General features: G+C 39.6%; 1 protein-coding gene across 1 annotated transcript; it reads left to right on the forward strand.

The window, feature by feature from the left end:
• Window positions 1-4,997: 4,997 nt before the first annotated feature.
• Window positions 4,998-7,172, forward strand: LOC128742994 (pre-mRNA-splicing factor CWC25 homolog). Its single transcript, XM_053839495.1, has 3 exons — window positions 4,998-5,102; window positions 5,173-5,743; window positions 5,809-7,172. Exons 1-3 carry the CDS (start codon window positions 5,085-5,087, stop codon window positions 6,828-6,830), a joined length of 1,611 nt encoding a protein of 536 aa, XP_053695470.1. The 5' UTR covers window positions 4,998-5,084; the 3' UTR covers window positions 6,831-7,172.
• The last annotated feature ends 5,112 nt before the right edge of the window (window positions 7,173-12,284 follow it).

The following is a 12,284-nucleotide window of genomic DNA, read 5'->3' on the forward strand; positions in this document are numbered from 1 at the left end:
CCAAGGCGAAAATTGCTAGTATGCCGTTGTAATCTCAAAATAGAAAAAGTTTATTATACAAAAATCTAACTTTCGCATAATATGTAGCCTCTTCCATTTTTCTGTTTATGAAACGTCAAAATTTTGATGGTGCTGTTTCCAGTCGAATCTGGCAACCCCAGAATCTGGCTTCGCTTCGCTTTTTTGGTGGCGATACGACGCTGTCAGTTAAACCCCCACACTCTACCGCAAATATACCCAACACTACGTAAAATATTACGAACAAATAGGTAAAGTTGAATGTTTACATCGTTCGGTTGAATTTTACATAAACATTTGGTTAAAAACAACGCAAAATCTAATAGCGAATTCATAAATTAACCTGGGTTCGCGCCAACTCGAACCCGAAATTTATGAACGATACGGGCAGTTTGACAGATCGACCCGTAAACCGTACCTGCGCTTCAAACTGAATGCTGTCAGTTTAACCGAGATGCAATCTCCTTTACCTAAAATTAGCTTCCCGCACGGAAGTCTGATTTGAAACCAAATTAAGGGCATCTTCTACGGTGGTCTATATTTAGATCAGAGTTATACCAAATTTGGACCAGCGAAATCGAAAATAGAACTGGCGAAATGGTTCAATTCAGATCAATCCGCAGCGGTGATGCAAATATTTCCTGTTGCGAATCGACAAAGGGTGCATGATGTAAATAAACCAAAGGATGGTTCGATTTCGCCTTTTCGTTTGTTTATGCCAGATATGAGAAATGCAACTCCAAGCGATAAAATCGAAGCAATTTTAGTTTAGATGAATTGATTAATGTATTTCACAATCAGTCTACTGAAAAAATGGCGATGGCTTTATAAACTTCACCATATTCATTGTTTTTTTTTCGTGTCATATGCCACTCCCCCGTACCTGTAAGATTTAAAACAACCTTCGCGCTGTTCCAAATCCAGTCAGAAATAGACCAAAAGTTATACAAGTTGTAAAAAGTTTACAACTTCGCTCTGGTATAAACTTAGATTTACAACACCGGTGCGGAAACGTTTTTCTGTTTGGTCTAAAAATTTGGACCAAAACCAGGATTTGGATCACCGTAGAAGATGCCCTAAGCATATTTGGGTTTAATTATTGCTCTAATGCCCAATGTATATGACAAAACAAAACAGATTAACAGGCTCGAAGGAAGTAATCGAATTTTTGTGTGTAAAAGCTGTCTGTGGCGCCCTCCAGAAATAGTTTGCCGAGTTTGCCAAACGCATCAAAAAATATCCATGTACCTTTGTCGCGCCAATATTACTTTGTGCTGGAGTTACATAGCAGCGATGGCAGCGACATCAAGATTTAGTTTGCCACTTACTGCTCGAGAGGTGCTCTATTGAAGGATTACTCGTAGATTACATAAAAACAAAAACATCCCATCAAGAAGACTGGCATCTCTTCCTCGCGCCCATACAAATGACAAGCAACAGAAGCAACAGCGCACCCCTCCCGACAAAAGTTGAAGCTGTGTGTACATTTATAGGTGGGAAAGGATGTGTGCGAGCGTGTAAATGCATTGCATACGTGTTCGTGTACATCCATATTTTGATTTACACACACTAGTATGTGCTAGTTCAACTTTAACTCGGCAGATAGCATTGCTGTTAGTGTCGCTCGACTTTTGGCAGAGTTGCCAGTCTTCTTGATGGAATGTTTTTGATAAAAACCTTTTACACACTTGTTGTCGATTACCTGGTAGTCTGTTCTCTGTGCTATTAGCGTTTTTGTTTTTTAACCTGGGTTTATTCCAACCGGCCTAGGACAGGACGTGCCAAAATTGATCCAATTTCTGATTGGCTGAAAGCGACGAGCAACCGTTGACTGGAAAATATGACGCGATATCGCTTTCAGTGTTGCTGAAACTCATTAGTGGGAATACGACAATAAGTTATTTCCGAATTTTGATTTCTTTTGTATTCTGTAGTTCTATGCTTGGTTCTACATTAGTTTTGTTTGTACACGAATTTTAATTTTTAAAATGAAATGCAAAACATGATTTTGGTCGCAAAAACTGTGGCGTATTTAGGAGCTGTTGTTCGGCAAACGAAGTTATTCTTAAAATAATATGTGCAGGCAACAGTGGTGTAGAGTGTAACAAAGAATATTCAATCGGGCTGGCTGTAATAAGAAGAAGAAGAGTAAGAAGCAACCCTGTCTTGTCCTAGCAACCGACCATTAAGGCTGTGAACCATTTCGCGAAATTTTTAACTTTTTGGTTAAAATTTGACAGTACGATGGTTTTTCGAAAATAACCCTGCTCGGGAGCATGGTTAGTTTTAACCAAGTTCTGAGAGCCAATGAGATATGCCACAGGTGAGGAAAGAGCTTCGATGTGTTTCTCTGATTTTTCCTTGAATTTTTTTCATCAATGTATGTATGTCTAACATATAACAAATTTGTTTATTCAACCCGAAACGAAATGAGATAAATTTTATCCATCAAATAGGAGCAAACGAACTCCAAAAATTTAACTAATTCCAACCTGGACTGAATAAATAAATTCACTGTTATAGAAACACATATCTTCATCCTCACCTTATTTATATATGCTCTCATTGAGTAAAACAACTATCAATCTGTCAAATATGAAATGGTTCGCATTCTGAACTGATTTTAACCACTCGAGGAGAAATAACCATCGAACTGTCAAATCTTAACTAAAAAGTTAAAAATTTCGTGAAATGGTTCACAGCCTTACAGGTAGACTCATTTAAGAGTGTAGAATCAAAAATAAGTATTTTTGGGTTTATTAACGATTTAATAGAAACAAAAGGAGTTCAGTTTAAATTTTTTTATTCCAAAATATATGATATAACAACAGACATTGTTGTTTCTATCATCATTTTTCTGCGTGTAATCATTTGTGTAATCAAGACATATAGATATTGTCAATTGGGTTGTTGAATGCACGAGAAATTTCACATTTAGACAGTTGAATCAATATATATAGAATGCCAGTGTCGCTGCAGTGCTCGTGGTAAACATCACACATTTGAAAATTACGTATTAACACTGTATGCGCATATGTGTGAGTGATCGATTCGATACGGGAATCTGATTGTCAAACTAAAAAGGCAACCCAATAAATAATCCTTCTGCTTTTCCGTAAATCACGTAGGATAAATCACCCGATTTGGTCGTTTTGGGGTATTTCGTCGGGAGGAAAATTTTCTATTGGGCAATTTGACAATGTAGTTCCCGTATCCAAGACACGAACCAGCAACATGTTTGCCACCAAAATATCCATGAAACACCAGCGACACTGGCATTCTATATATATTGATTATACTATTTAGACGCATTTATCCATTAAGAACACTCCAAGGAACATATAACAAAATTTATTTTTGCATTTAAATTGCCCACGGCTTCGTTTTTTTAAAAAGCATTGTTTTAATTTTTTATTAAAAGGCACTTGCGTTTATATAATGACGTTCGTGAGTTACGTTAAGAAACAGGCACAAGACACGTAAGACGATTTCAACAGGGACGTTATTTCATCACAGTGACTTTCGCAAATGCGGCGGACTATAGTTGATATTGAATGAAGGTTGTCACAAACTATCAGGAAAACAAGCATGAATGTCGCGAATGGGTTTTCGATGGCATGTAGTCTAAAATATTGATCTGATTTATTAAACATTAAAATTTTTTTTTACGTTTATACAATAACAAAAACCAAATTATTTATGTTTTCTTATGTTTTATGCCAATCTGTATCATATGCCATCAAAACCTATATACCGTTAAACAACCCAATTTCCCACCCTTTCGTACGCGATGAATTATAGCCGTCGCGGGCAAAATCGTCGCCAGAATCGTCACGGGTGCAAATATCGTTTATTTTGTCAAGTAAATCAATGGCTTACGTGCTACACAAGCATAATATATATTTATAATACAGACAAACAGACATAACTCTTGGAAGAAAAATCAACAAAAATTTTAGTACCTCACATTTAGCCTGAACACTAGCACTATCTATGATCGACATTCCCAAATATCAAATAGCAACCTGGGTATCCCTCGAAGTAGCAAGTATTTTTTATGTGGAATTCCCCTTCCCCGCTTAGGCGCGTCCGGCAGAAATCGAACAAAAATCGAATCAAAAATCACATTTGACATAAAGAGAATCGAGCGAAAAATGAAGACTGGTTCTGTTCGATTTCTGCCAGGCATCCGACTTTTTCGTAAGCGGGGCTTTTGTCAAAAAGCGCCACTTTGACCAAACGGATTCCCAACTAAGCCCAAATTTGAAATGACGGTTTAATCCTAGGTTTAATCGGTACGAAGAATGGAAAACAAGTGTTACGTCTGTTTGTCTGTGCCTATAACTTACATACAGCCAAGCAGATTCTTTCTGCGACGATTGCAAGCTATCAAAAAAGTGAGCAGCGCGTTTTGTTAAGCGGGGTACGCTGCTGAAAAGAAAACAGCTCAGGAAAAAATCTTGCTATTTACCGAAGAAATTTTGACAACTCCAATGCAAGCAACCACCTGTCATTTTTTCTTGTGGTAATAATTGCGCCGGATATTATTTCGTACGGAAAAGTGACGTTTTAATTCACCTGCACGTAAAACTGCGCCATCTGAACGTGAAATAATATTTCTTATGAAGTGCGTACTGCTTAAGAAATCGTAAACGAAATCGATTTCTTGAGCATTTCTTGTCCTATCTTTTTACCCATTACTTTTCAGCAGCGTACCCCGCTTTACCAAAGAAACGGGCAATATTACAAAAGAAATCTCTGATTACTATGCACTTACGCGCCTTCCTGGAAACCCCTTGTTTTTGGGCAAAATAGAAAATAAATTTACCTAACAATGGAAACATTCAATTTTACCCTTATTTTACCAATTTTTTGTCATGTTTTACGTACCGTTGGGTACTTTTCTGGTAGAGTGTGTTTTGACAGTATTTAAATTTTCGTAGGTCTGTTTACTTCAACTAAAAGCTTTGGTTGCAGACAGATTTTTGCTAATTAAAGAATAATAATAAGTGTATAGAAAAACCCTTGGAAAAACCACTGATAAGCGGTCTAATTGAACTGCAAAGATGGGAGGTGGAGACTTGGTAAGATTGTATTTACACTTTATTATGCCATGAATGCTTATTCAAATTGCTTGTTCAACTCCTGTTTCAGAACACAAAAAAATCTTGGCATCCAAATACATTCAAAAACCAAGAGCGCGTTTGGAAAGCTGAACAAGCCGATGCCGATGAAAAACGGAAACTTGCGGAACTGCAGCATGAAATAGACGAGGAGCGCAATCGTGAGGAACTAAAAAGTATGGCTAAGAAATCCGGTCTCATTGCCGACACCGACGGCGATCGCAAACTGGAATGGATGTACAAAGGGCCACAGGTTAACCGAGAGGAGTACTTGCTGGGTCGCACAATCGATAAAACTTTTGAACAGCTGGATGCACAGGAAAAAGCAGGCCCGAGTGTAGGAATAAGTCAGCCGAAAAACCACGTCGAGCATGAATGTATTCCGTTTTCTATCCGTCAATACAAGGGATTAGAGGGAACAGAACAAGTCGATATTGCCAGAAAGTTGATGGAAGATCCTCTGATGGCTATCAAGCAAAAGGAGGTCGAAAGCCGACAAAAGATATTGGAGAATCCTGTGAAGCTAAAAGAGCTGCATCGTTTGCTGAAAAGCGACCGTAGCATTCATGAGCGGAAAGATAAAAATAAAAAATTGAAAAAAAGTAAGTACCTAGGTATAATGAAGCACGAATTGTTTTTCGCTAATAATTAAATTGATCATTTTTAGAATCCAAGAAGAAGGAAAGGAAATCCAGTTCGGATAGTGAATCCGACTCAGGAAACGAGAGGCAAGATTTAGATAAAATTCTTGCAGAAAAATACAAAAAGATTAAATCTAAGGAAGGTGACAAAATTGGCTTAGATAAATTGTTAAATATGAAGTATCAAAAGCTATCTAAAGAGCTGAATAAATTAGCTAAACCAAAAAAGCACAGAAAAAATAGCAGCAGCAGTGAGAGTAATACCTCAGACTCAGACTCGAATAATGCAAGGGAGCAATCAAAAAGAAGACATCACGGTAAAGATCAGGATCGGTCGGAACGATACAAATCAAACAAGCATAGTACAGAGAGAATGCGTCACCGAAGTGTCTCGAATAGTCCAGATCGTAGAGATGGTCGGAAACGAGAACGATCGCATCGAGAAAGTTATCGTTTTAGAGAAGACGATCGCAGACGCTCTCCGGCAGCAAAACGTGAGCGTTCACGTTCGAGAGATCGCAGACCTCATCGTCACAAGTCACCAATCCCATCGGATTCGGATTCTTCGTCTAACGAAAAAGGTTTACCCAACCGCGATGATTCTGACGATGATCGGAAATCATCGAAAGCGAGAAATTTTGGTCTTGTGTCGGCTTCTGGCAAAAAGTTACACTTGTCTAAACGCAATGAAGTGCGTCTTTACAAAAGAGAAGAAATAAAGGCCCATCAGGCCAACCAGAAGCCATCGTGGAACCGCCCAGAGAAAAAAGCTCCTTTGACCGAGGGGGAAATTGAAGCCCGCCGAAAGGCTATGCTGCAGAATGCAGAATGGAGGGATAGTGAGCGTCAGAAAAACGTTCGCCGCTATGAGGACGAAGACCGCAAGGAAGAACAAAAAGAGAAAAATTCAAAATATGATAAGAATTTTATCACTAAGCAGTTCAAACATGCCGCAAATAACGAAACGGTGGAAAAACGGATCAAGTCTAACCGGAACAACATTCAACGGGCCGGTGGTTCGATGAGTACGCATTTCGCAAAACGGTAGATTTGTTTAAACAATATTATTAATAATCTATCACTGATTTCGTACTGAGAAGCGAAACTGCCTCATCTATTTCTAGAGCGTAATCGTGTCTTTTATTAGTTATAACTATATTAAGAACAAGCGAAGTGAATTTTTATGGCAAAGATTAAGTCCGTGTTAAAGGCTATGGGTTAGGTCTGTTCATCACGCGAATATTGTGTTGCTCAAGCGCGTTTCCATCTAAGCAGAATCAAAGGCCAACTACTTATGGAAGTAGTTTCCACTGGCAATGGACGAGCAACCGGGCCGACGAAGCTGGAAGTTAATGGAGATAATTTCGAATTACTTATTGTGTGAATAATATTATAGTAGCTATTGAGTTGCTGAATAAATGACTAGAACAGATTCAGTAAATTTTAATATGAGCTTTTTTTTATTATGTGTAAGGTTAAGTTTTCCGCGTGTTCGCAGGTGTTTATGTCTATGTTTAGTATGTCTTAACGGTAGTATAAAAGAATTAATCTAAATATCGAGTACAAGGCTGAAATACCAAGTTGAGCCGGTTATTAAATCGAACTAATTGTTACGAGGAAAGACTCAGCAGTGGAATACAGTTGCGATTCCAGCATCAGACAGAATTAAGCGAGAGCCGGTGTGCAGTACTAAGAAGTCGTTTGTATCTGCTCGGTCTGTCAAACTTGTCAGGATCCCTGGCGTCTCATCGCTCATAATTCATCTTCTGTCTAATCAAGCCATCGTGATTGCAATGCTTTGTTATTAATACTTTGTGCCGCGAGCCGAAATGTGTCGGGATAAGAATGGCAGTATTTTGATGGGCGATCATGAGATGACAGAAAGCTGAGAGCAGCATTCCGATGAACACCTGGTGAACACCCAGGTGAAGAATCATGGTGGCGGGGAAGGTAATTTCGACGGTGAGAAAAACGGAGAAGAGATGACAGCCCAACGATAAGCAAAGTTAAGGAGGCCATCATGCAGCTAAAGAACAATAAATAGGTTGGAAAGGATGGCATCGGAGCGGAGCTTATTAAAATGGGACCAGAAAAGTTGGTTACTCGTCTACACAGGCTAATTGTTAGAATTTGGGATACGCAACAGCTACTGGAGGAATGAAAAAATGGGGATACCTGCCCGATCTACAAGAAGCACGACAATTTGGACATAGCAGTATAGAGCGATCACCATTCTTAATGCCGCCTACAATTACTTACTTTTAGGGGTCAATTCCGGCGAAGTGGTTAGCATTCACTCCTCTCACGCCGGAGACCCGGGTTCAAATCCCAACCCCGCAGAAGTCACGAATGACCAAAAACTGGTTATGACTATAATCTAAAAAAAATTACTTACTTTACCAGCCGAGAGCCGGGATGGCTTTTGCCGTATCAAAAATTCGTCTCCATTGTACTCGGTCCTCGGCTACTCGTCACACGTGTCTTGACACACGCAAGTCGGCTTCAATCTGGTCGAGCTATCTGCACGCTGGCACAGTCGTCCGGCATCTTTGCGACGTGGCCGGCCCACCATTCTCTCCCAACTTTCGCCAGGTGTACGATAGGAATCTCCAAGTAGTGCCTGCAACTCGTAGTTTATACGTCTAGGCCACTCTCCACTATCCGTTTGTACTCTGCCAAAAATAGTCCGCAACACTTTTCGTTCAAATACGGTAAATGCAGGTATGTCTTTCGTTAGCAAAGTTAGTGTCTCAACTCAAGTCCGTAGAGGACTACTGGTCTGATTAGCGTTTTGTACAACGCCAGCTTTGTGCGGCAGTGTATGCCCCTTGATCAAAGCGTCTTGCAAAGGGGAAAAAGTAGCCTCGATATCCAGTTTGAATGCCTCGTTGAATCTCTTTACTCGTATTATTGTCGGCGGTGACCAGAGATCCCAAATATACGAACTCATCAACTACTTTTTTTATGAATGCAGGACATATTGAATGGCTTATTTGCTAAATCGGTTCGGTAGTAAAGACGGAATCATTTAGAAATTGGGCACTTCATTTTGGCGATAGCGGCGCTCCCAGTTGTTGTAGATGCTGGCTTTTGGTATCATCGGGAATTCTTTGTGTAATGCAAAAACAAAGGATATAAAGTAATTTTTGCAATTTTTTTTGTTTAGATTATAGTCACTTTATACAGCTTTGGGTCATTCGTGACTTCTGCGGGGTTGGGATTTGAAGCCGGGTCCTCGGCGTGAAAGGCGTGAATGCTAACCACTACGCCGGGACTGACCCCAATTTTTGCAAATGGCTTTATGTATTCACTCGTGCTTCTAGTGTGTTTTTATTTTTTCGTGTCGGTCACACAAAGTTAGTGAATGACATTCTGCCAAATCTGTCCTCTACTTTTCCAAGATAAATAGCAATCCGTTGTGTAGATGGTGTTACTGCTGTTTAACGTATTTTGATTCAAATTTTCGAACACAAGTTTTTTAAGGAAAATATATGGGATGTCATTTCGTTTCATCGGTGATATTACTTCGAATGCTCGGCAATCAAAATCTATTTATCTATTTATATAAGCGGCTTGTCTGTAGTCAAAACCAGGTCTCTGACAGAACGTCATAAAAGGCTTATCGGTAATTAAAAACAGGCCCCTGACAGGACGTCATGTTTTCGTAGCAATGAGTTCTATTCTCAGTCACCTTACTGGCCGACTGCGGGACTGCTCGATTGCTCAACTGGTTGACTAGACTGCTCGACAGGACTGGTCGATTAGACAGCTCGATGTAATTGCTCGACTGGACTGCTGAACTGAACTCAACTCAACTGTTTGATTGCGCAGACCGACTTGACTGCTTGACTCAACAGCTCGAGTGGATTTCTTGACTTAACTACACGATTGAACTGTTCGACTGGACTGTTCGCTTCGACTACTCGACTTGACAGCTCGACTCAGCTGCTCGATTGAATTGCTTGACTGAACAGCTTGATTTCACTGTTCAACTTAAACACTCGACCTGACTGCTCGACTCAACTGCTTGACTCAACTACTCGATTGGACTATTTGAATCGATTGCTCGACTCAACTGCTGTACTCGATTGCTCGATTCAACTGCTCAACTGGACTACTGGATTCAACTGCTCGATTGGACTACTCGACTGAACTGCTCGATTATATTGCTCGGTTTGATTCAACTGTTCGATTTCACTGCGAAACTTAACTGCTCGACTGAACCACTTGACCGAACCAGGGATGGCAAAATCACTTTGACTCAATTTACATTTATTTGACAGCACCGTGGTAGTCATGCAGAATTTGAAAAGTTATATATGGAACAACTGAAGAACTTTTTTGAATAAAGTATGGCTGTATCTTTTGTATTTACGGTGCTACAATGCTAGTACCTCTTTAGTGACTAAGTGAACGTTCATTTAGTCATTAATGAGTTACTAGCATTGTAGCGCCGTAACTACAAAAGATACAGCAAAACTTTATATAAAAGATTGTCAAATTTAGCTTGGCTGAGACGGTACTGTCAAACGAATGTGAATTGAGTCAAAGTGATCGTGCCATCCCTGGACCGGACTGCTCGACTAGACTGCTTGACTAAACTGTTTGATTCGACTGCTCGACTCAACTACTCGACTAGACTACTCGATTCAACGGATCGACTGGACTACTCGACTCGACTACTCGATTAAACTGTTCGACTTGACTACTGGATTAAACTGCTCGACTTGACTGCTCGATTCAGCTGCTCGACTTAGCTGTTCGACTCAACTGCTCGACTGTATTGCGTGACTGAACAGCTTGATTCAACTGCTCGACTAGACTGCTCCACTTGACTGCTCGACACAATGCTTGTCTCGACTGCTTGATTCGACTGCTCGACTCGCCTGTTCAGCTCGATTGCTTGTCGCGATGTCATATGGTCGATGTTAAATCAGACCGGACCAAGCCAAACAGCCAAAGTTATGAGAAGATTTCGAACGATTGATAGCTATAAACCATACAGAGCAGCAAACTTTTAATCCGTTTTTCTCGAAGTCAGTATTTTGTCACTTGGTTCTGTCTGGCTTAACACCGACCATATGAATCGGTTCGCGGCAGAAAATCGATGGTTCAAAGACACTCACACAAAAGAGCTATTTGGCCCCCTATAGAATCAGTTCAGTAGAGATAATGTTTTTATTCAGTTAAATAAAATTCAATACGAGCATAAAAACTATTTGTTTCAGTTTCGAGCTAAAACTCTTTTATGTACAACATCTTAGAGCTATATTATACAATATAAGAAATCAAAGAACTAATATAAAGATTAAACAACTACTAGTGGTTCAACTAGTGTTTTATAAAGCCAATTGCTCATCAATCACAAAAACTATCAAACCTCAAAATCCATGATACGACATGGTATAAAATAAACACGAGTATATTAATTGCACGAGAAAAAAGTATATTAATTGCTTTATATTAAGTAGTGAATCTTGCTTTGTACAGAAATAATGCTCATGTTCATAATTATAAAGTTTATCGTGTCTACGTGTTTATCTTTTCAGCATTCAAAGGAAAAGAAGTTAGTTTTGATAGCAACATGATAAAAATAAGTCTACACAGCAGTCAATTGTTATGAAAAAACTATGCATAAATTATTTCCAAAATTCGTTAAATGATTTGTTCATGAGTAATAAAAGCTACATATTGACATGTGCTCATGTCCACATAATTAAATCTCGGCCGCAGAGTGTGCTAGCAGGCGGCCGTTTTATTATCCTATTATTTACACGTCCAAAGAACAAGAAACGATATCAGAAACTAGGTTAAGCAGATATTTTTACTTTCTATATCTCATGTTACAGTACTGCTTCGAAGAATGATCACATGCTTGCACCACACTCAATGCTCTCCACTCGTACCCAAAATGTGCGTTATATCCCATGTCGCTAGCGCCCTTCGCTCGGATTGCCACGGGCGGAAAAACATGGTTTCAACTTTATCCCGCTCAATGCGTCCGACAATACGACTATACACTGTGTATACCTACCATATATTGAATAGGCGAAAAAACAGTACCATCCCAACGAATCCAGCTTTATTCTGGTCTCCCGCGCAGAATTTACGCTCCTCCCTTCGTAGGTCGTTGAACTCCCGCTCGGGCGGTCGATTCCCCCATTCATTGCCCCCAAGTATGCTGTGTTGAGCACTGTGTCAGTGGTTCGGTCGGAAAACGTCTGCTGTAGGGCGGTGAAAACACTTGCTCTACTCAACTCCGTTTAGTTTTAGGTGATATGATGAAAATAATTTCAATGAAGATGGAGAAGTTATAGAACAATTTTTTTTCTCCCTTTATTAGATTCATTGATGTAATTTTTTTTAATATGAACAAATGAAACAATTTTGCTACAAAAAAGATTTCCCACAGTTTCTTTGTCTTTTTCCCTCGCTTAAGCCAATCATGCGTATTCAAAGTGGCCTAGTGGTGGTCGACCAGCCATGTTCTTGTTATGTTACA

Source organism: Sabethes cyaneus, chromosome 3 (assembly GCF_943734655.1).
Source record: "Sabethes cyaneus chromosome 3, idSabCyanKW18_F2, whole genome shotgun sequence".
Classification (NCBI taxonomy): Eukaryota; Metazoa; Arthropoda; class Insecta; order Diptera; family Culicidae; genus Sabethes; species Sabethes cyaneus.